The sequence below is a fragment of the Globicephala melas genome, chromosome 10, assembly GCF_963455315.2.
Source record: "Globicephala melas chromosome 10, mGloMel1.2, whole genome shotgun sequence".
NCBI lineage: Eukaryota > Metazoa > Chordata > Mammalia > Artiodactyla > Delphinidae > Globicephala > Globicephala melas.
Window position 1 is genome coordinate 17,050,513 of NC_083323.1, and position 23,516 is coordinate 17,074,028.

At 36.7% G+C, this 23,516-nt stretch overlaps 1 protein-coding gene across 2 annotated transcripts in view; it reads left to right on the plus strand.

Moving 5' to 3' along the window:
- The window catches only part of SLC41A2 (solute carrier family 41 member 2), a 132,282-nt gene that overhangs the window by 84,535 nt on the left and 24,231 nt on the right, over positions 1-23,516 (plus strand). For both annotated transcript variants that reach the window (XM_030856194.2, XM_060306268.1), the window contains exons 9-10: positions 10,653-10,784; positions 11,805-11,953. In XM_030856194.2, coding sequence (XP_030712054.2) covers positions 10,653-10,784; positions 11,805-11,953 — 281 coding nt within the window. The remainder of the gene's footprint in view (positions 1-10,652; positions 10,785-11,804; positions 11,954-23,516) is intronic.

Here is a 23,516-nt window from a genome sequence, read left to right on the forward strand (position 1 = left end):
TTTAAAAACATTGATTGAGAAGATTTACTCCATGCTTCTCAAAAAAGTTGTAACTTCTGAGAACTGAATTTCGTTTTAAGTGTGCTGAGACATACTATTTAAAAGACCCCTCCCTGTTTTATCACCATCGTCATCATCTGCTATTTTTTCCATATTTATTTACTTATTTATTAATTTATTTTGGCTGCACTGGGTCTTCGTTGCGGCATGCGGGATCTTTAGTTGCAGCATGTGGACTCTTAGTTGCGGCATGTGGGCTTCTTAGTTGAGGCATGCGGACTTCTTTAGTTGCTGCATGTGAACTCTTAGTTGTGGCATGCATGCGGGATCTAGTTTCCCACCAGGGACCGAACCCAGGCCCCCTGCATTGGGAGCGCAGAGTCTCACCCACTGTACCACCAGGGAAGTCCCCATCATTTGCTATTTAGTGAGTACCTACTCTGTGGCAGATTACTTTTAGTTCTTTTATGCATGTTATGTTATTTAATCCTCAAATAAAGATAAGGTCTCATATCTAGCAAATGGTGGTTTAAACCCAGATCTGCTTGATATCCCAAAGCCTGTGACTTCTTTCCTTCAAAATGAATAGCTACTAATTTATCTGTTATATTAGATACGGGAATACACACTTTGTTTAAAGTAAGGCATATCTGTGTTGATACTGTGATGAGGGTATCTTTTAATGCTTATTAACATCTCTCAGAACCAGTAACATTTTTAAAAAATATATTTCATGTAACGATAGTTCTCGAGGTGTTGAAAAGTGAGTTCTGTGGTCAGCTAAGTTTTGGAAACATTAGGTTAAAAAGATTTCTTTTCCACAGGATGCTGTGAGTCTCCCCTTCTGGAACTTTTGTTAGAGAGGGGTTGGAATTTCTGGATCTAATCTTCTTTCTAAACCCTAGACCATACTTTGAGAACTACTGATCTAGGTCTTATTATATCTTTATCACAGTCTACTTTCAAATAATAATATATCACTTTACATAAAGGATAAGAACCTTATATTAGTATACTTGGATTTTCACTCTTTCTTATGGGCTCTTTTTGTCATACGTTTTACTTTGCTATAAATCCTATAACATTATTTTTGCTTTAAACAAGTATTTTTTAAAAAGATAAAAAATGAGGGGGTGGTATCTTGTACATTTCCGCAGATTTTTCACATTTTCAGCACTCTTCTTTCCTTTGTGTAGATTCAGATTTCCATCTGGCACTGCCTTCCATCTTCCAGAAGAAGCACCTTTAATGTGTCTTACAGGGCAGCTCTGCAGAGAAAACAGAGGCTTTAGGCAGATGTCTCCCAGCTTCCTTCTCCTTCCTTTCCCTTCAGCTCTAACAGTGTCTACTCTTAACTTTTTTCACTCCATCTCAGAAGAAGAGTAGACTCTTTTATCTAAGACCATTACACCTCCAATGGGATCCTTACTCTCAGTTATCTTAACTTTTCCTGTATCTTCCATACCTTCCTCTCTTCCATCTTTCCTCTTTTTTTTTTCATCTTTCCTCTTTAGTTTACAATTGTACTCGACTCTTTCGTTCTAAATCACCTTTCCCACAGTGTTCTGCCTTCTCAAGCTTCTGTTTTCTCCCTTCTGCTCTTTACAACCAAACTTTTCAAAGTGTAGCCTGTACTTGTAAAATTTCTTACAATGTCTTCCATCCCTCTCACTCTACATAACTTTTTTTACTGAGCTCCACAGTGACCCCCTAATTACTTTATCCAGTAACTTGTTTTCAGTCTTCATTCTGTTCAGCTGTTTGATACTAGTTAATCTGCCCTTTTGCAACTCTCCCAATTCTCCTCCCATTCTTTGAAAATTCTCTCCATTTTCCTTCACTAACTCCTCCTTTCTAACTGCCTCTTTAAGTATATGTATTCTTCCAGACTCTGTTCTTGATCATATTCTATTCTCACTTTTCACCTTCTTTATGAGGGATATTGTCTAGTTCAGAGGTTTTCAAAGTGTGGTCCCCAGACTAGCAGCATCACCTGGGATCTTGTTAGAAATGCAGATTCTCAGGCCTCAGCCCAGACCTCCGATGTCAGAAAGTCTAGTGTAGAACCCAGCAATTGATTCTGACACATGCAAATGTTTGAGAACCATTTGTCTTAGTTATGTGACTTCAGCTCTCTATCCCCTGTCTCGACCTTCATTCACTTCCAGATCCATACTTTAAACAGATATTTCCACACGGAAGATCCAAAGCTCCAAATTGAACTCATTATCTTCCCCCCAAACCTGCTCTTCCTTCCGGGTTTCCTGTCAGTTAGTGGTATTATTATCTACACAAACAAAACATCCCAAAGTCACACACTTCCTTTCTCTAAATGCTCTCTCTTTTTATCTGCTCTTGAAATACCTTCTGAGTTAGTCTCAACCCTTTGTCTCCCCGTGCTCCCTGGTTTTTGTTCATTCATCTTCCCTGGGTACATCTGCATAAATTGTCTCCCTGCCTCTACTATAACCCAGTGTAACCTGTCTGTCCTCCATACTGCTGTTAGAGTTAGCTTCCCGATCAACAAAGCTGATCCTGTCCCTTGCTTACGTAAAGATCACAGTTAAGTTTCCTGGAGATAAAGTACAAATTATCTAGCGTAATATACTCAGTAAGCCCAATCTGCCCTAAAATCACCCTCTCTAATCTCATTTCTCCACCACTCCACCAATTCTTAAAATTCTCATCTTGTTGAATTTTTGTTGCTTTCTCAAAAAGATCATGTCATTTCTCTATACCATTCCTTTGTACCTGATGTTCCCTCTGTCTCACTTCCCTTCTTTTACTTACCAAGTTCTGCTCATTCATTCAGACCCAATTAAAATGTCACCTCTTCTGCAAAATAGTTCCCTTTGGGAATTCCCTGCCAGTCCAGTGGTCAGGACTCTGCACTTTCACTGCCGAGGGCATGGGTTTGATCCCCAGTTGGTGACCTAAGATACCGCAAGCCATGCGGCATGGGCAAAAAAAAAAAAATTCTCTTTTCTATGCTTCCACAGCATACTTTTAACATACATAATTATTTTATATGATGATTCTTTTTTGTATGACTCTCTAGTGCCTAGAGATAGTGCCTAGCATGTTAGGATTTGGTAATTGCTGGATGAATAAATGCATGAGTTTAAGGAACATGCTTTGTTTTGCTGCAAAGTACATGTCACCGAATTTGAAGTTATCTTATTAAATAACACAACTTAGATTATACCCGAAACATTTCATATACTTAGGAACTGGTGAAGTGCATTAAAAAAAGGTAAAAAAAAAAAATAAATAGAAAAATGGTTCTTACTATTTGTATAAAAAACTAGTAGTGATGGCAACGTTTATTACTTTCCTTAACAATTTCTCCTGTGTGTAACCATAGAAATTGGTTTCTTAGCATTTCCTCCTCTTTGGTATATTCTACAAGCTTTTTAGATAGGAGTGAATATTTATAAATTTATTTATTTATTTATTTTTGGCTGCATTGGGTCTTTGTTGCTGCACGCGGGCTTTCTCTAGTTGCATCGAGTGGGTGCTACTCTTCGTTGTGGTGTGTGGGCTTCTCATTGAGGTGGCTTCTCTTGTTGAGGAGCACGGGCTCAAGGCGCGTGGGCTTCAGTAGTTGTGGCTCACAGGCTCAGTAGTTGAGGCTTGCGGGCTCAGTAGTTGTGGCACACGGGCTCTAGAGCGCAGGCTCGGTAGTTGTGGCATACAGGCTTAGTTGTTCCACGGCATGTGGGATCTTCCTGGACCAGGGATCGAACCCTTGTCCCCAGCATTGGCAGGTGGATTCTTAACCACTGTGCCACCAGGAAAGCCCGGAGTGAATATTTAGATAGGAGCTCTTTAGATACTGAAAGAAGTTAGCAATCCCAGGAGTGAATATTTTGTGGACAGAAAGAGTTGAGCTAGAGATCAATTGGTTAGAAGAGGGATGAGCTCAGTTAGTGTAGCCAGGGGAAATGATTCAGAAGGAACCATTTCTTCAGTGGTTTGGAAGTCATTTGAGAGTTCAATTTTTGTTGAGTAGAAGCAATGGCTAAATAAATGAAGGTATAGCCTTAGATAGAATGTTATGAACAATCAAAATTAAAAAATTACATTTCACATAACAACAAAGATGAATTTTAGGAACTTAATATATGTGAATTATCCCATTTCTATAAAGTTCAAAAGCATGTTTAGGAATACACATATATGTGGTCATAACATAGAAAACAAGAGAATGAAAAACACAATTCAGGATAGTTACTCTGATTGACGAAGAAGGGCATGGGATTGGGGAGGGCACATAGGGTACTTCAAATGTAAAAATCATGCTGTATTCCTTTTCTTAAATTGGGTGATGGGTACATGGGTGTTTTTGCAATATGGTTATTTATAGCTTATATGTATTTTATAAGTATTATTTCTGTATCTATTAAATATTTAGTACAAAATAAAAATCCTGGAAGTAGCACTTTTAGATTTCTTATTAAATGGTTGACTATGAAAAGAAAAGAATTAGAATAACAGCTAGGTGTCCAAATGAAGAATTTCCAAGGTAGGAGGGATATAGGTATGTTTATTGACAAGGAGGCAAAGGAGTAATAGAAAAGGAAAGATGGAGGATGCATGAGAGATGGTGAAGAAGGAAAGGGCAAAGTCCACAGAATGATGGGCTACAAAGTAGCCTTGGAAAAAAAGGATACCCCTTATTACTTCAATGTGGTAAGAAAAGGAGTCCTGAAGAGAGACTAAGGTGAAGGGCCTTACCTATAATGACATTCTCAGTTGTCCCAAGAAGGTAGATAGATTTCCCAACCTGTTTCATGTCGTGACACACACAGAAAATTGTAATATTAGATGGCACACTAGGGAGAAGAAGGAGGCCACTTGGAACCAGAGGCAACCAGCCTGCCCCTGCAGAGCTTCGAAGGTCAGTATCTTGACACAGCTGTAAACTATTCAAGGCATCCTGGTTTGGGAAGTTCCGATCGAGGCAGTGTTTCTCAACCTTTTTTTCATTATGACCCTCTGAGGGAACCATTTAAAACATTTTTTCCCCTAAATGTTCCCACCCATGAAATTTTAATATCACAGATATCCAGTTTATCCATTTCTATACTGTATGTATATCCGTGCTTTATACATAAAATGAGTGAAAAATTTTTTTCTCCCCCCAAGAACAAATTTTTGTCCCCACTAAGAATGCATGATCTAGGGTAAGGGAAGCAGAAAATTTGGAGACCTTGTAAGTCACTCATCAGGTTGCCGACACGTACACCGGAAGGAAGTGGTAGAGGTGAATGTGCCTGCCCTCATTTAGAGGAAAGGGTCTTCACTCTGAGGGGCTTACATGTATTTCTTCTTAAAAAAAAAAAAAAAGAAAAAAATGGAAGACACATCTCCCCTATCCCTTTGCATTTCTTGAAACTAAAAGAGCAGTTCCTGTGTGTGAGTTCTGATAAGGAGTCATGAAAGGAGGAGAGGTGAAAATGCAGAGATGTGTGGAGATGGCCAAAATATGTAGGTATATATGGAAGATACTAGATCTGCTGTGCTGTTGATTATAAGGCTTTGCTTTTGAACAAAATGAACTTTTATTTCAGGTTCCCTTAGGAATGCCCAAAAGAATTATTGACATAATTTGAAATATATTCTATGGTGTGAAATCTATTCTGTGCTAAACATTTGCTGGAAACATATATTTCTAAATTTAATAAAGCATGAAGTTGGATTTTAAAGCAGTCCTTTGATGAACCTTCTGAATTTGTTCATACTATCAAACTTTCTGTTATCAGTGGAGCTCATTCTAGCAATAAGGCACTTAGAAATTAGGTCTTATGGATACTGAAAGCTCTCACTAATTAGTATGTTGAAAATCTGTTTTTTATTAATGTTATTAATTTATGTGACAATATTTAAAAGCTCTCTACTAGCTCTAGTAGTGCAGTTAGTCTGTGAGGAATTTAAGTAATTTAAAAGAAATGCTGGGGGCTTCCCTTGTGGCACAGTGGTTGAGTCCGCCTGCCGATGCAGGGGAGCCTGTGCTCTGCAACGGGAGAGGCCACAACAGTGAGAGGCCCGCGTACCGCTAAAAAAAAAGAAATTCTGATAGACTTGCTCATAATAGAAATGTAGAGTATGTTGTGATAGCGAGAAAGCATTTCTGACATTAAGGGAAGCTATTCAAGGTAATAATTCTGCTATAGTTTAAAAATATAACCGGTGATCATGATGAGATCATGATGGGGTTTTAACTTCATGAGTGGTTAAAACTTTAATAAGTTTCTATACTAATTATGTTAATTATTTTGTCTTTCACATGATGCCTTTAATCTACTTGGAACTGATTTTTGTGTATAGTATGAGAATAGGGGTCCAATTTCATGGTATTTTTTGGCATATTAATAACTGTCTTGGTACTGTTTATTGAAAAATCTATACCACTCTTTATTGATCTGCAGTACCTCTTTTGTATATCACAGATTTCACGTGTATGCGTGCGTGTGTGCATGTGTAGTTACCAGGTTAAAAAAGTACCCCTCAATTCCTGGTTTGCTAAGAGTTTTTAATAATAAATAATAAAATGATGAATTTTATCAAGTTTTCTGCATTTATTCATATAATCATATTATTTTTTCCTTCATTTATTTGTTAATGTACCGTATTATATTATTTTCAATTATTAAATCAGCCTTACATTCCTAGCATAAATGCAGTTTTGTTGTGGTGTATTACACATTTAACATTTTGCTGGATTTGGCTTGCCAACAGTTTGATATCTTTTTTACATTTATTTTTATTCATAAGATTGGCTTATAATTTTCCTTTTTCATATTGTCATTGTTGGATTTTGAACTCAGAGTTATGCTAGTCTCATTATGTGTGTTAGATATACTTACTCATACACTTTATACTGTAAAGTAATGTAAGATTTTGTAATCTATTCTTTTTATTATTATTTGTTACTTAAATATTTGGTAGAAATCACTTGAAAAAAACAACAACAACAAAGCAAACAACTTATGTGGACCTGGTGATTTTTTGAAGAAGATTGAAAATTTTAGATTTAATTTCTTTAGTCATAGAATGATTCAGATTTTGTATTTCTTCTTGAGTTAATTTTGTTAAGTTATATATATTTTAGAATATTTTCCCATTTAAATTGTCAAGTTTATTGGCATAAAGTTGTTCATAATCTTATTTTTAAAATATTGGTAGTAATTATGGCTTCCTTTTTCTTCCTATTGTTTGTCCCTACTCTCTTTTTCTTTTCAGATAACTGATATGTAGCTTTATTGATCTTCTTATTACTTTTTTCTCTTTTATTACTTTTCTGATTCAAGTTTGTGTTTATATTTCTGTCTTTTCCCACTTCTTGAGATGGATGCTTAGGTCAGTAAGTCTTCCTTCTTTTTTAAGTATGTGCGTTTAAGACTTTAAGTGTGCTTCTCACTACTGCTTAAGCTGCACCCCACCTGCTTTTGTATGTAATATTTAATTTCCATTCAAATACAAATGTTTAAAAATTTCTATTATGATGTCTTCTTTAATTCACAAGTTATTTAAAGGCATGTTCTCTCAGTTTCCAGATAATGAAGGCATAAGGCCCTGAAGGTTTTTTTTCATGAATAAGTTTTTAACTATGAATTCAATTTCCTCAATATAGGGTTTCTCAATCCTGACACTTGTGATATTTGGGGCCAGATAATTTCATGTTGTAGGGGGTGGGATCCTGTGCACTGTGGTTTGTTTAGCAACATCTCAGGCCTCTGCCCACTTGATGCCAATGAAACATCCCAAATTACGACAACCAAAAATGTCTCCAGATATTGCCAAATCTCTTTTTTTTGGATTGGGGGTCGATTATTGGTGGCAAAATCACCCCCAGCTGAGAACTACTGCTTCATAGATATAGGGCTATTCATGTTATCTATTTCTTGCCAAGTGAGTTTTTATAGTTTGTATATTTCAAGGAATTTTAAAATTTCACCCAAGCTATTATTTTTTGGCATAAAGCTGTTCATGGTATAACCATATTATTCTTTTAATCCTGCATAGTCTGTAGTAATGACTCCTCTTTCATTCTTAATATTGAAATTTGTGTCTTCTTTTATTCTTGATCTATTCAAAGGAGCAGCTTTTGGTTTCATTTCTTTTCTCTATTGTTTCTGTTTTCTATTTCATTGATTTATGCTCTTATACTTCTTATTCCTTCTTTATGCTTCCTTTCAGTTTAATTTTTAATTTTTTTTTTAGGTTCTTAAGATGGGAACCTTAGATCATTGATAATAGATCATCTTTTCTAATATAAGATTTAATGCTGTGAATTTCTAAGGACTGCTTTATGTGCAGTACTTATCTCAATATGTTGTGTTTTCATTTTCATTAAATTCAGAATATTTTAAAATTTCCTTTGTGATTTCTTTTTTGACCTGTGGGTTATTTAGAAGTGTATTGTTTGCTTTCCAACGTTTGGGGGAATTCTCAGATATCTATCTTTTCTGTTGTAGCCAGAAAACATACGTTATGTGTTCCCGTTTATTCAAATTTATTGAGACTTGTTTTATGGCTCATAGTATGGTCTATCTGCGTGAATGTTCCATGTGTATATTTGTAAAGAATATGTATTCTGCTTTTGTTGGGTGTTGTGTTCTATAAATGTCCTATAGATCAAGTTGGTTGTTATTATTGTTAAAATCTCCTGTATAGTTTTGATTTTTTAAAAATCTGTGTATTCTACCAGTTAATAAGAGAAGAGTGATAAAGTCTCCAAGTATAAATACCAACTTGTCTGGTTCTTGTTTGTTTGTTTTTCAGTTTCATCAGTTTTTCCTGTGGGTATTCGGAAGATCTATTTTTAGGTGCAACTACATTTAGGATTGTTATGTCTTTTTCATGAGTTGACCTCCTCAGCCATTATTCAATGTTTGTTTTTCTCTCTGGTAATATCCCCTGTTATAAAGTCTTTTCTTTCATCTTTCTGATATTGATATAGCCACTCTCGCTTTCTTTCCCCTAGTGTTTATATGGTATATCTTTTTCCGTACCTTTACTTTTAACCTATTTATGTTCCCATCTTTTAATAATGCATATTGTAACCTCTTTCCCACTAGATCCTTTAACATATTAATCATAGTAATTTTAAAGTTCTTGTCAGATAGTTTCGACACCTGAGTCCTGAGTCTGGTCCTATTGACTTCTTAAGTCCTGACAGTAGTCTGTTTTCTTTATTGCTTTTTACTATCTCAGAAATTTTTTATCAAATGCTGGACATTGTGTATAAAAGAACATTGGAGATTGAGATAAATATTATTTATGCCTTAAAGGCAGGCTTTTTCTTCTGTTAGGTCATTAGTATGGAGGACTGTGTGAGTCTCATCAGTAGTTGAGCTGGGTCTGGTTTTTGTGGTTGTTATAGTTAACTTCAGTGCACCACTGACTTCAGATTTATCAGTGAGCTCCTGCTACCTTATGCTCAGTGTGAAGCTTGGAGCGCTGTATGCCTGGAGCATGAAAGGCTTAACTATCTGTGCTCTTGCTTCTCTTCTCACGGTAGGTTGTTGATACTTGTTACATGGTGCAAGGCATGGGATGGGATTTGGGATTCTCTTGCACTAGTCTCAATCTTAGGCAGTTCCTATGCACTTGGTCCACAGAGGTGAGGCCTTCTCAATGTTTCTTAAGACCAATCAATTACTCAGATTGGTCTTAAGCAGGAAGATTTCCTTCCACTTCTCCAGCAGTAGACAGCTTTTGCTTCTGCTCTTCCTCCAGTGGCAGTTGATCTTTGCCTGGGGTCGGGTAGCTGGAGTGTTTCCTTCATCACCTCAAGCAGCTTTTGTTTCATATGAGAGAGGGAGTCAGAAATGGATGTGATTTCTTGCTGTGTGCCACCAAGGTCGGCTCTCTCAAGTGTTCTGTCCTACCTCAGTCTGTCTCACAAGTGCCCAGGGGAGGCTTGCAGAAATAGTTGACCCGTGAATGTAGACTCCCCTTGTGTCTAGGGTTCCCAGGTGTTCTAGATGGTTATGTTAGCCCACACTCAGCATTAAAGAATTTGAAATTTTCAGTTGTTTCCTTCCTACTTGCTTTTATGACTACTACCTCTTCTTCCCCATAATCTGTTAAAGGAGAAAGAGTTTGGGTGTCCTAACTTACCTTGGGGGCACTTACCACCCTTTGGAATTCATTTCACTTCTAGGCATCAACTCCCCTTCCTCTGAGTATTTGAGAAGATAATCTAGGTTAAAAGATGACTTTCTTGAGTAATTTTTTCAGTGTCTTATACCCATTTCTTTAGTAACCTGAGAGACATGTATCAAGCCTTGTCTATTTGAATAAATCTAGCTTGTTTTCCCTGTCATTAAGATGATAAACATGGAATATCTTGTTACCTAGTTTTATATCTTGGTTGTGATAGTAATTTTTAAAAATTAGTTACTCTGCTTTCAGACCAAAGAGTGAGTTAGATTTGAAAAAATAATGAGTCTTTCACAGCAGTGATTTTATGTCTTTGGAATATCTACCTCAGCATTTAATAAATCAACATTTCAGAAGAGTTCTTTGTTTGTTTATTTTCTTGGCCCAGGATGTGACATAAAGAGGCTTGTATTCAGTTGAATATATGCACATTATTTAAAATATGAAGATAACTACCTTGTTTGTTTTTCCTTATGTTTCAGGTATTGGTGGTAATTTGGTAGCCATTCAGGCTAGCAGGATTTCTACTTACCTCCATTTACACAGCATTCCAGGAGAACTGCCCGATGAACCCAAAGGTGGTTACTACCCATTTAGAACTTTTTTTGGTCCAGGTAGGTGCTTGTGGATTCTTGCATATTTTATTTCAGGAACTATTGCTCTCTATGAGTATAGGCAGGCAACATTTGTTGAATACATATTTTGTTTGTGAATATTGCATAGTTTTCCATTTCTGAGAGCTAAATAGATTTTAAATACTAGAATAGATTGTATTCACTAAATCTCAGTGAACAACAACAAAAAAAACAATTTGGATCAATTCTGCAGTTGCTGAGGAGCTTTATATAGTTTTTCTCTTTCTCTGGGATATCTTGCTTTAGGAGTCAGGAAAGAGGAACCTTGTGCATATAAGAAAGCACTGTTAGGTGATTTAGGGAGACAGATATACCATCTGTCTTTTGCATATTAATCTTTTGGACCTTTCTAAATGTAGGCATTTGATTCCAAACAAGCAGAATGAGAGGGGATAACCTCAGTTACAAGGACATTATTTTGTCCCAGGCGTATGATATCCAAAAAACTAAACCACAATTTTAAATTCTTGACAGTTTTTTCTTTCTGATGAAAATAAATGTAATAAATGTAACTTTTGAATGAGGATCAGAAATGCCCAGTCTTTTAATTGCAGTGAAAGAATTCTAAAGGAAAAATAAAATTAAAACATTTCATAACCAAAGGTCCTCTATTAGAAGATCATGAGATGTCATTTAGTCATTACAATGGTCAATAAAAAGGAATTAAATGATGTAGGGAAAAAAACCACATTTCAGTACTTTAAGAACTTCATATTTTTTCTTTTGTCTTTCCTCTGTTTTTATAATAGATATTATAGTTTGACCAGTGTTCTTCATAGCATGTTTTTACCAACCACCTTTTATTTAATTAATATATAACATATAGGGAGAATTTTTAAAAATTAAGTGAATTGTAAATAGTTAAAATTTATTTTTAGCAACTGAATTTTATGTGATTCTATGCACTATAGTAACTAGAAGTAATCCTCAAATTTTAACAACTGTGACCTATTACTCACCAAAATATGATTTTAACAACTTTTACATTTTATATTACAGGAGTAAATAATAAGTCTGCTCAAGTTCTACTGCTTTTAGTGATACCTGGGCATTTAATTTTCCTCTACACTATTCATTTGATGAAAAGTGGGCACACTTCTTTAACTATAATCTTCGTAGTAGTATACTTATTTGCTGCCGTGTTACAGGTAAGAGTTGAAACCTCTTGCAATCTCTTTTATGCTCAGATTGATGTAAAAGTGTAACTGTAAATCTAAAGGCATAAGAAATATTTTAACATTTCAAAACTCAGCTGAATGCCTTCATATTGATTTGATCTTCTTAAAACCAGTAACTTTTAATATGATTTGATCAATAGAACCGTTGAATTTCCTGTTTCCTAGATTCTGTGTCTTCCCTTTTATTTGTTCTCTTCTTTTGTATGAACACATCTTCAGATAAATTCCTGAGAAAGACTGCTGCAGAGGAGAAAAATTTTTGAGTCTTTGCATTTTGTAAAATGCTTTTACATGAATAGCTTGACTGGATATAGAATTGTTTCTTTTAGAATTTTGAAGGCATTGCTTCCTTGCTTTTTAACTTCTCCTGCTACCATTGAAAAGAACAACACATGCCATTCTCACTGCTGATCTCATGGTACAGAACTACTTTTATCTTTCTAGAAGCTTCTAGAAAGAAAATCTTCTCTTTTTCCCTATTGTTCTTAAATTTCTTCTGGTATTTATCTATAAGTTTTAAAGTAATATGCCTAAATTTCTAGTTCGTGATTGATCTTCTTTAGACTTTTGCTAATAAAAGTTGAGGGCTTGGGGGCTGTTATAATGCCACATCTTTCCCATATGGTTATATAACAGTTTTTGGTTAAATTAGTAGTCAGTGTTTCTATTATTGGGTCTATCTAAACATTGTTTACTATAGAGCCAGATAATGTATTATATTTCCTTTTTGTGTATTTTACTTTTCTTTGGGTTAATAATCACATCTTTTTCCATTTGCCTCATTTTCCATAAACCCATCCTAAATTTTTTTTCCAACTGTTGCAGCTTTATTTTGGCTTCTTAGCCATGGCTTCTTGCTAAGCTTTGTAGGATTTGGTACCTCCTACAGTGAGAAATCCTAATTTAAGAGATGCATTCAAATAATTCTTTGAAAAGATAACATTTGAATTTGGCCTTCAGGGGGTTTGTAGGAGTGGAGCTGGAGGGTAAGTATGTGGAAAGAAACTGCATTGATGATAATGATGTTAATGAAATTAACTGGCATTTACTGTGTTTCCTGTATGACCAGCATTGTTCTAAGTGCTTTACATGTACAGATTTACTTCATTCTCACAAATACTCTCTGAGATTTGTCCTCCTGGTGTAAATCAGTGATTTTTAAAGTGAAGTACGTGCAAAACAATGCATTGTGTGCAGAAAGAGAAGATTAAAACTTCTATTTATATATGTCTACCTCATTTGTTTAAAATGTCTATTTTCTCCTATTTTTATGATCGCTTTACAGTAAACGTTAGCACAGTGTTACGTAAGTATACTCATTTATATTGAAAGGGCTGCATAAGCTAAAACTTTTGGAGGTTACTGAGTAAAAGCATAGAGATGAGAAAGCACAGAGCTTATGCCAGAAAGAGCAAGTAATTCATACAGAGGATATAACTAAAAGAAGAGAAGATGAGGTTAAGGAGGTAGATTAGGGCCAATGTAGAAAGGCTTTAAATGCCAGGCAGAGGAGACAAGAATCCGCTCATAAAATAACAAAAACGCTTATGACTTAATTGATATTTTTAACTTTTCTATAATGCTTTATAGCACCCAAGATTTTGTTAAAAGTCACTTATCAAATCATTCATTCATTCATTCAATAAACCTTCATTCTACTAGGTGCAGGGATGGGTTTTAAATCCCAGGATGAATAAATTCAGACCCTATCCTCAAGGACTCACAGCCTGGAGGGAAGACTACTACATGAACAAATAACTATATTATATTGTAATAGAATATAAACGCTGGGAATAGCTACGCGTAATTTGCTGTCAGAGCTTGGAAGAAAAAGCAGCTAATTCCACCTCGGGAGTTATATTTTTCTACTATTCAGTAGGGACAACAGTTACTTCAAATGCATTTTTACTACTGGCTATCTTTATTGCTACATATGATATGGTCATTTATTATAATTTATGTTCTCCATGTGTGTAAGTATTATGAAAAAGATGCATTCCTCAATCCTATGGGAAATATTTAAGAGACTATTCTTTGGTCTGTTTGTAAGCATGCCATTTTTAGAGCAAGTTCCTATTTAGAGCAAATATTTCAAATATATTTTCTTATCCCTCTTCACTTCATGGATGGATTTGATGTTTATGTTTATGGTTCTGTGCCAACATACTATCATGCATCATTTCTCTTAAGTTCATGAAGGATATAAGAAATTATTCTGAATTCATAAAAATATTAGATTTCAACCTTATGCTCACAGTATTCCTATATGTCTTCTGTTAACCTCTGACCCAAATTCTGACCAGTAAAGTTTGAAAAACTAGAGTTGAGGAGAGTAATTATTAATCTCTCTGTGTCTCAGTTACCTCCTCTATAAAGTGGGAGGGATACAGACAGTCCGACTTAACGATTTTTCAACTTTATGATGTGCAAAAGCGATAACGCATTCAGTAGGAACCGTACTTCAAATTTTGAATTTTGATCGTTTCCTGGGCTAGTGATATTCGGTATGATGCTCTCTTATGATGCTGGGCAGTGGCAGCGAGCCACAGCTCCCAGTCAGCCACGTGCTCATGAGGGCAACCAACTGATAAACCGATCCACTTAAGACCATTCTGTACCCAACCATTCTGTTTTTAACTTTCAGTACAGGATTCAGTAAACTACATGAGCTATTCAGCACTTTATTATAAAATAGGTTTTGTGTTAGATGGTTTTGCCCATCTAACTGTAGGATAATGTTAGTGTTCTGAGCATGTTTAAGGCAGCCTAGGCTGAGCTACAATATTCAGTAGGGTAGTTGTATTAAGTGCATATTCGACTTACAGTATTTTCAGCTTATCATGGTTTTTTGGGATGTAACCTCATCATAAGTCAAGGAAGATCTATAGTGTTACCTACCTCATAGTCACTTTTGAGGATTAAATGAATTAATTACATAAAGCTTGCTTCATAGTAGATGCTATATGTGTGTTAGCTGACACTATTGTTGTTTTAACATGGAATTGTAAATGGTGAGCCATTAATCTCTGAATAACAGTTGGATTTTTTTTTAATTTTATAGTATTGACTGAATTTTCTTATGTGTCTTTTACAACTTTCATTTTTATGGATTTTAGTTTTTATTTTCTCCCTAAGAATCAGATAATCTGCCAGAGTAGATCTTTGGTTTTGCACCTGACATTGTGCATTATTTCAATGCAATAGCTTAGAATGAGATTGTAAATTGTCAAATCAAATCTTCATGCTCTGAGACTAACATATATAACACATACATGAGCACACACATTCACACATCTCTTTAGAGACTGAGGTTGAGATAAAAAATCTTGACCTTTCCCTGCCTACTTCACTCAGCCCAAAGATGGACAGAATAAATAAGTACTTTTTTTTTTTAAGACTTTTTTCTTTTTGATGTGGACCATTTTTTAAAGTCTTTATTGAATTTGTTACAATATTGCTTCTGTTTTATGTTTTTTTGGGGTTTCTTTGGCCATGAGGCATGTGGGATCTTAGTTTTCCGACAAGGGATCGACCCGCACCCTCAGCATTGGAAGACGAAGTCTCAACCACTGGACTGCCAGGGAAGTCCCTAAATATGTACTTTTTAAAGACAAAGACTCCTTCACCACTTAAGACTCATCTTTTAATATCCTTTACTTGACTGACTTCCTTTTTGGATGTGGATTAAATTTATATTCAAAACCTTGGTTTAAGTCCCAGCCCTTATTCAAATATTTCAGTCCACACCAGTCTTCCCATCACTAGACTCTATATTTTGATTGAATATTATATAGTAAAATTTTCTAATGCCTGTTTAATTTCTCTCCACCTGGATTCCTACCTCCTTGAGGGGAGAGACCAAGACTTTTTTCTTTTGGTATTCTCCACAAGACATGATAGAGTCGTTGTTTTTTGAATTCTTGATATTTCACTCTCTTCCCAAACTAATGTTCTTTAAGGAAATTTCCCCACACCACCTAATTTCCCCAGCCAACTGAATGAAGGAAATCCATTTGGAAGAAACTTTATATTGAATTTATTATAATGACATCATGACAGTTCTTTGCAGTATTTTTGGATTTACTCAGATGTCATCTTCCTGGAAGCCTTTCTTGAATACCTAATTTGGTGCCTTTATTCTCTGTTCCCATGGTACCTTGTGAATACCATTATCCTAGCTTTTCTACTTCACATTAACATAATCTGTTCCTGTGTCTGTCTCACCCATTCTAGAGAAAGGGTCTTTGTTTTACACATTTTTTTAATCTCTAGCACCCAGCCCCATTCCTAGTGCTCAATTAGTATTTGTTAAACTGAATGACTGTATCTTGCTAGCTCTGTCACCCCCTTCAGGAAGAAGAAAGTTTACAACTGTATTTAGGTACTAGAAATTCCAGAAAAACTGAAAAATCTGAATTTTCTTCTCTTGCTCAAATTTTCTCTCTTTCACTGACCTAGGTATTTAAAATTAAAAAAAAAAAGAAAGGAAGTAAAAGGCAATGAAAAGTAAAACACAAAATATCACAAATTGTATCAGGGTTCAGTCAAAATTACAAGGATTTACTGAAATGTTTAGAGATGACATGACTTGATATCCAGGGAAAGTGCAAGGTTGGCTTTAGATAAAGGGAATTGGAATTGAAAATTGATGAAGCTGAAGGATGGAATGTGAGACTGCTGTGGGGATAATGTGTAGTATTCTGTGTACTTTTGTGTATGTTTGAATTTTTACATAGTAAGGAGTTTTTTAAATTAAGGTTTTTCAGAGCATTTTTTTTTTGCGGTACGCGGTCCTCTCACTGTCGTGGCCTCTCCTGTTGCGGAGCACAGGCTCCGGACGCGCAGGCTCAGCGGCCATGGCTCACAGGCCCAGCCGCTCCGCGGCATGTGGGATCTTCCCGGACCGGGGCACGAACCTGTGTCCCGTGCATCGGCAGGCGGACTCTCAACCACGGCACCACCAGGGAAGCCCTTTCAGAGCATATTGACTTCCTAATTTTGGTCCTGTAGCTGACTATTTCTTACTTAAAGTGAAAAGTAAAAAGTAAACTTGAGTTTGAAATTGTTTGAGACTTAGAATAGTCGAGTTCATGTCTTGTTCATCTTAAGTGCACACTGACTCCGTTTTTTGAAGCTATTTTTTAAATTTAAAAATCTGCTTACATGTCACACATTTCATTGTTTAGGTATTTATTATGTGTCTTGAAATTAGAAGGAACATAACAAATGTGTTTTTGTTGTGTCATTAAGTCCACTGAACCACAGTCAGTAGGTGTGACGGATTATACTCTTCCTCCTGTTCCTGCCCGGTGCCCAAGAGCAGTCAGAGTAGTTGGAATATGTCAAGGCTGGAGTAATGTGCAAAAGGCATCCATATTTAGTACACCACCAACCACACTGCATTTTAAGGGTTTTTTTTTTCAGCATTAAGGATGGGTCAGCACCAAGCTGACCATGCTGATCACCCATTCTTCCTTCTGTGCCATGAGTCAGCATTTGTGAGACTGCTAGCTGTGGCTAAGGGTACAGTCACTGGCTTTAGAACAGAATTTTTCATCTGTGTCAACAGATTAGCCCACTGAACCCACAACTTTGATTTCACAGAACCAGAGTAGACTTTCTTCTACAAACTTAGAGATGATTGGGTTCTTTCTCTCTAAGCAGTCATTTCCTCTGCCTTCACATCTTTCTTATTCAGATGCTCTATTGACTGCTCAAAACCTGTTAATTTGTGATATCAAAAGCGTAATAAGGAATTCCAGGCTGTGATGGACCTTGCTGGCCTTCCTTCTAAGATGTACAGAAGGGGCTTCCCTGGTGGCACAGTGGTAGAGAGTCCGCCTGCCGGTGCAGGGGACACGGGTTCGTGCCCCGGTCTGGGAAGATCCCACATGCCGCGGAGCGGCTGGGCCCGTGAGCCATGGCCGCCGAGCCTGCACGTCCGGAGCCTGCGCTCCACAATGGGAGAGGCCACAACAGTGAGAGGCCCGTGTACCGGAAAAAAAGTAAGATGTACAGAAGGGAATTTTGATATCTTCCTCAGGGTTTTCTGTTTCTAATTCTTTTATTTGCCTTATTCTCTGCAGTTTTTTTCAAGGACATAGTACCTGGACCGCATAATAAACCTGAGAAGGTACAATGATAACTATCAATCAAATAAGCAGACTGATGATCTCTTGAGCAAAGAAGGAAGAGCAGTACATTGTCGTTCATTTCCCTACTTAATTTAAACCCTCTGCTAGTTCTCCTTTGTGTTTGAATTGCTAAATATGCTTCCTTTGTCTGTGAAGAGATAAAAGCTTAAACTTTGGATGACATAACCTACAAAAGGCAAAAAGATAGGCACGTATGGAGTATATTAATTTTTTTTCTGCTATAAACTATTTCAGTGGGAAAGAAAAATGAGACTTTTCTAGCCCTAGAGGCCTACTAAATTCCAACATAGTGTTCGTTAATATAATTCATAAAGAATGACTCAAAAACACTTCTAAATGAAAATTTTAACTCCCTCTTTTAGGCACTGATTGTTTCATATAGAAAATTAGGTTACTAAGAACTTTTCTAAACTTCTAGCAGCACCAAATTCCATGGGAAATTCATGTGAAAGCTTGTGGAAAACCTGGCTGTATCTGTTTTTTTAATTGGGAGAGACAAAGTGGTTCCCTTAAATGGTGGAATGACAAATTCTCATTTCGTAAAATTAAAAATATAAATATCGGGATTTTGTCAACTGTATAGTGCACATCATCTTGCTAGTCTCTGTGCAAAAGAAATAGAAGATATTGTCCCTGCCCTTTAGGATCTTCTCTTGGCTGTGGGAGATGAGACTTAAATGCAAAAAATAATTAGAGAGGAGCCTAAATAAGACTTACCTCCTTATAACAATAAGTTATAAGCATCTTCCTGTGTAACTTCAGAATCACACTTTGTGCTTATGCCTGGATTTCATTGTTTAAAAGTGCTTTAATAGGTTTTTTTTTTTTTTGGAGGGGAGGATCAGAATATATACTGTAGCTGATGAGAAACTTGAATTAATATCAATAAATATGAAACTGCTCTTAGCAAAATAGTAATACTTATACTTCTTACTAATATAATTTTGAAAGCAGAAGTCTCCTTAGTTTTTATTACTGCCTTTCAGTAGGCAGTGTTTGTTTTTTCATTTTATACTTATGTGCAAATTGCACCATCTTAACATTTCCCAACGAGTTCGTGTTCTTAAGAAAAATTATTGTCAGCAAAGCCCAAGCCAAACTTAAATGAGCAAATGAGTGACCCTCATAATAAAATTAATAATCTGGGTATTGAATATGAATTTCCTAAGAAGTGTTTCTGTTTTATAAATAATAGTTCGTGGTTGTTTTGAAACCTATGCTTGTACCATGAACACACCCACAGCACAAATAGTGCAAATTAAGAGCAAACAGCTTCCATTTCTCATCTAGTAGAACATGGCTTGGGGCAGAAATATGGTCCACGTACTTGCTAACAGAAGCATTGGCAACATCTTAGTTCTGAAGTCACATTCACATGACTCAGTGTCATTATTTTAACTACAAAGACATACAAATAAATGTTTTCACAGAAGAAAAATATTTATAAGCCTTATAAATCATCACATACAAAGGACAAAGTGGAAAAGAGGGAAGATAAGATCCAATATGCAGAACATTGTAGAAAGATCACAGAGCTCTTTAGAGGCAGAGCTGAGTCTGAATTTCTGCTCTGCTGCTTATTTTGTGGCTTCAGTCAAGTTTCCTAACATCTCTGGCCTTATTTTTTTCCCTACCTCAGAGGATAGTAATGAGAACTAAGCTAATGTATATAAAGTACTTGGTAGAGTTGCTGGAACGTAAAAAGTTTCCAGTAATGGTAGTAGCTGCAGTTTATCATCATTATTGTTGTAGACATTATTTTTGTCTTCCTCTCATTTTTGGAGCTGTTATTCAGTGCGCTAAGGCCTTTTTCATCTCCTCACCCTTCACCTTCCTTTTGACCCCTGTTCTTTACTGCAGGACTCTTTTTCCTGCTCTTCTCATGAGTGCCCTAAGCTTCAGATACCACCCTTTCATTGCTAACTCCCAAACTGATATCTCCAGTCTGGCTTCCTATTCTACATCTCCAGTTAAATGTTGAAATGTTGTTTCAAATTTAACATGTCCAAAACTAATTTATTTCTCTTATAATCTTTCCCACATCAGTAGGGGTGGTGGACAAGAAGCCGCAAGTGCACAGAGAATTAGGCCAGGCTTAGGTACACAAAGATCCCCTAAATCTCTCAGCCCTCAGCATCTGACCCTGTAAAGTTCCTCCAGGATGGGGAGAGCCTTGCTCGCATAGACTTTATATCTCATGTGTATCGCTGGTGTCCAAATCCTGCCCATCTCAGTCATTGCCATTACCTTGTTACTGGTGAGTCCAGGCAGTGTAATAGGAAGACTCCTAGATATTTCTGGGTTCTAAGTCTGGTCCCTTCCTAAGTCCCTAACTTTGTCTAAGTCACAGCCCTGCTCTGTGGCTTGGTTTCCTCACTTGTAACACAAGGGTGAAGATACTAACACTAAGGTAACCATATAATTTTAGTCCAAACCAGGACACTTTTGAGAATGAAAGGGAGCTGTTAATAATTATGATTAGAGTCACAAGCATACCATGACTATCCGGGGCAAACCAGGAAGTAGAGTGGCCCTAGCTATCACTCAGATCCCTTCCTGCATTTCTAATAGTTGACTTTGTGAATTCCCACTCCTACAGTAAAGATGATTTGTTACAAAGCATTGTTGTACATAATTAATAATGTATATGCTAATATTAACATTATTTGGCAACTAAAACAGTCTTTAATATTAAAATCTATAATTGCTGCTAAGGTAATATTAAGTTAAATTGGCTTTTATGGGTTAGCCAGAGAACCCAGGCAATATATAAATGTTGTTTTCCTTAAAAATTGTATTTCAAGTCCAAACAGCTAATTTTGAATTAGTCTTTTTAAGTTAGAAGCTATCTATTTTTACATTTGTTCAGCCTAAAACAGTCTCTTCCAGGTTCCTGGGTGCCCTCTGTGTTCTAATATCTCTGTATTTTACCTAGAAGTCTGTATTTGCCTCTTTCTGCCGTAATTTGACTTTTGTTATTTTATAGTGTTCAGCTTTATCTCCTCTTGATCTGCAACTTTTGAGAAGAAAAGAGTACTGGCTCTCTTATATTAAAAGCTGGCTTATCTCCTTATCCCCTTAATTGTTCATTCTGAAAATTTTCCGTCTCTGACAGATCCCTTCTTGAGGTTTGGTGTTCTGAGCCACTTTTTCAGTATATATATTTAAGAGTTTCCAAAATGGTGATAGCAAATATTTATATAGCATTCATTCTGAGCCATGCACTGTTCTAGGTACTTTACATGTATGAACTCACTGAGTACTTAACACAGCCCAATGAGGTAAGTTATACTATTAGTTCCCACTTACACATGAGGCACTCGACCTGGAGAGAAGTTAAGTAGCTGGTCCAGGTCCACTCAGCAAGACGGAGTCCAGATCCAGTCTACAATCCTAACCACTTGTGTTTTACAAGAACAAGTTTGACATTTTGTTTTGCTCTTAGGGAGGGTCATAGTTTTCAGGATGGCAGTTCTTGGAGGCTTAAAGCTGCCTCTTCTCTCTGGTTTCATTAGATCTTCATATTTCTTCCAGCCAGGTGTTCTGCCTCCAAATTGCATTCGTTCCACAGAGTTTATATGGAATCTGTGCCTACTGAAGTCAAGTAGGAGTCCAGTCAAGGACGTGAATAGGTCCTGAGAGAAGGACTAAGTGCTACGGAAGTTCAGTAGTGGGAGAGTATATTTCTAGGGAGGGAGGGAACCTTTATAACGGATAAAATTTTGTTTTGTGGAATCCACAGAAAATGCCACTTCAGCAGAAAGGAAGTAGCATTAAGTAACTGAGAAGACTCAGGGTATTTACAGAAATACTAAGAAAATTTCCGGAGCATAGGGTTTATGAAAGGGAGTGATAGAAAATAAGGTTGAAAACTACAGATTGTGACAAGATCATGAAGGGTCTTGCAGACCAGACTGAAGAGTTCATTTTATTCTATAGAACGATGATTTTCAACATTTTTCCCACTCCCAACAAACTTGAGAGATCTGACACATTCCTCTGATGCAGTGTCATATAATGTGGAAGGGCTTGAGCTTTGATTTCCACCACTCACTGCCACCACTCACTGCCTGTGTCACCTTGATCAAGGTAATCTCTCGTCTGTTTTCTCAGCTGTAAAAAGAGGCTACGAATAGACCTGCTTTGTGGGTTGTTATAAGGATGAAATGAGATAATGCATGTAAGGTGCTGTTATTGTCTTATCATTTTAATATCATCATCTCTAATAGCTGTGGATTACTGGCGCAGTGAGTCTCTTAGGGTATCACTGAGTGGGTCAGATCCTGTGGAATCTAGCATTGAGTCTCTACCATGATTCTAATACTCGACTCAATCCTTGGAGTCATTCTTCTATGTAAGGAAAATGTAGCCATATGGTGGTAACGTGGCCATAATTGGAATCCCAGGATATCCACCCAGTAGCTGAGCAAGTTAATTGGCTTAGCCTTGGGCAAGTTACTTAATTCCTTGGGGGGTCTTATTGTTCTTGCCTGTAAAATGAGGATAATGATTCCTCTTTGCACAGCAGGTATAATACCTGGCACATAGTAGGCCCCTATTAAATGGTGTGGTTATGTCTTTTCTTTTATTACGACATTGAGTCAAATCCTATTCCCGGATGGCATCTCAAAGGAAAGAGCTAAGCGACCAGGAGATTTAACAGGTTGCCTGACTTCACTCACATTTTTTCCTCATTTCTCAGGATTTAAGTCCACCAGATTCCAACGGGAAAGTAAGGATCTCTTTATTCTTTCTGTGACTGTTCTGCCTCTGTCTCTTAATTGGTTTCTGTCTGTCAGCTTGGGTTGAATGGAAAGTGTGAAGAGAATGATAAAGGAAATGTAAAGGGAGGACCTACAGTTCTAAGAATTTTTTTTCTAGTTGTAAGAATAGCTACTTTAACTTTGGGAGTTGATTAATATGGTGAAGGAAGGAAGTTGAAACAGGTGATTTTTTGAGATTCCTTTTTAGCCCTGGGATTGTCTTTTTTGTGATACAATAGTGTGTTATGCTATTACAGCTTAGGTTGTAGGGTCTTAAAATTGATACACTTTCCTAAATCCATATTTATGATTAATTCTCTGGACAGGTATGATTGGGCTCCAGGCCATTAAGCACAGAAGATGAAATGATTGCCTGCCTCATTGGAGGCACGGCATGCCAGAGCCCTGTGGAGCAAGGCATTCAGAAAGGGAGCTTTCTTCCATCCTGTCAAGCCTGACAAGGACGCAGTTAGGACCAGGGAAGGCGAGTCCTCTTTTTCTAGCGTGCTGGTTAGGATGTTACTGCCTGTGCTCCGAGTTCTGCTGCAATTGCAGACGTGACTTAGAGGAATTTTCACATCATCTGGGAAAAAAAAAAAATCTTATAACACAGCT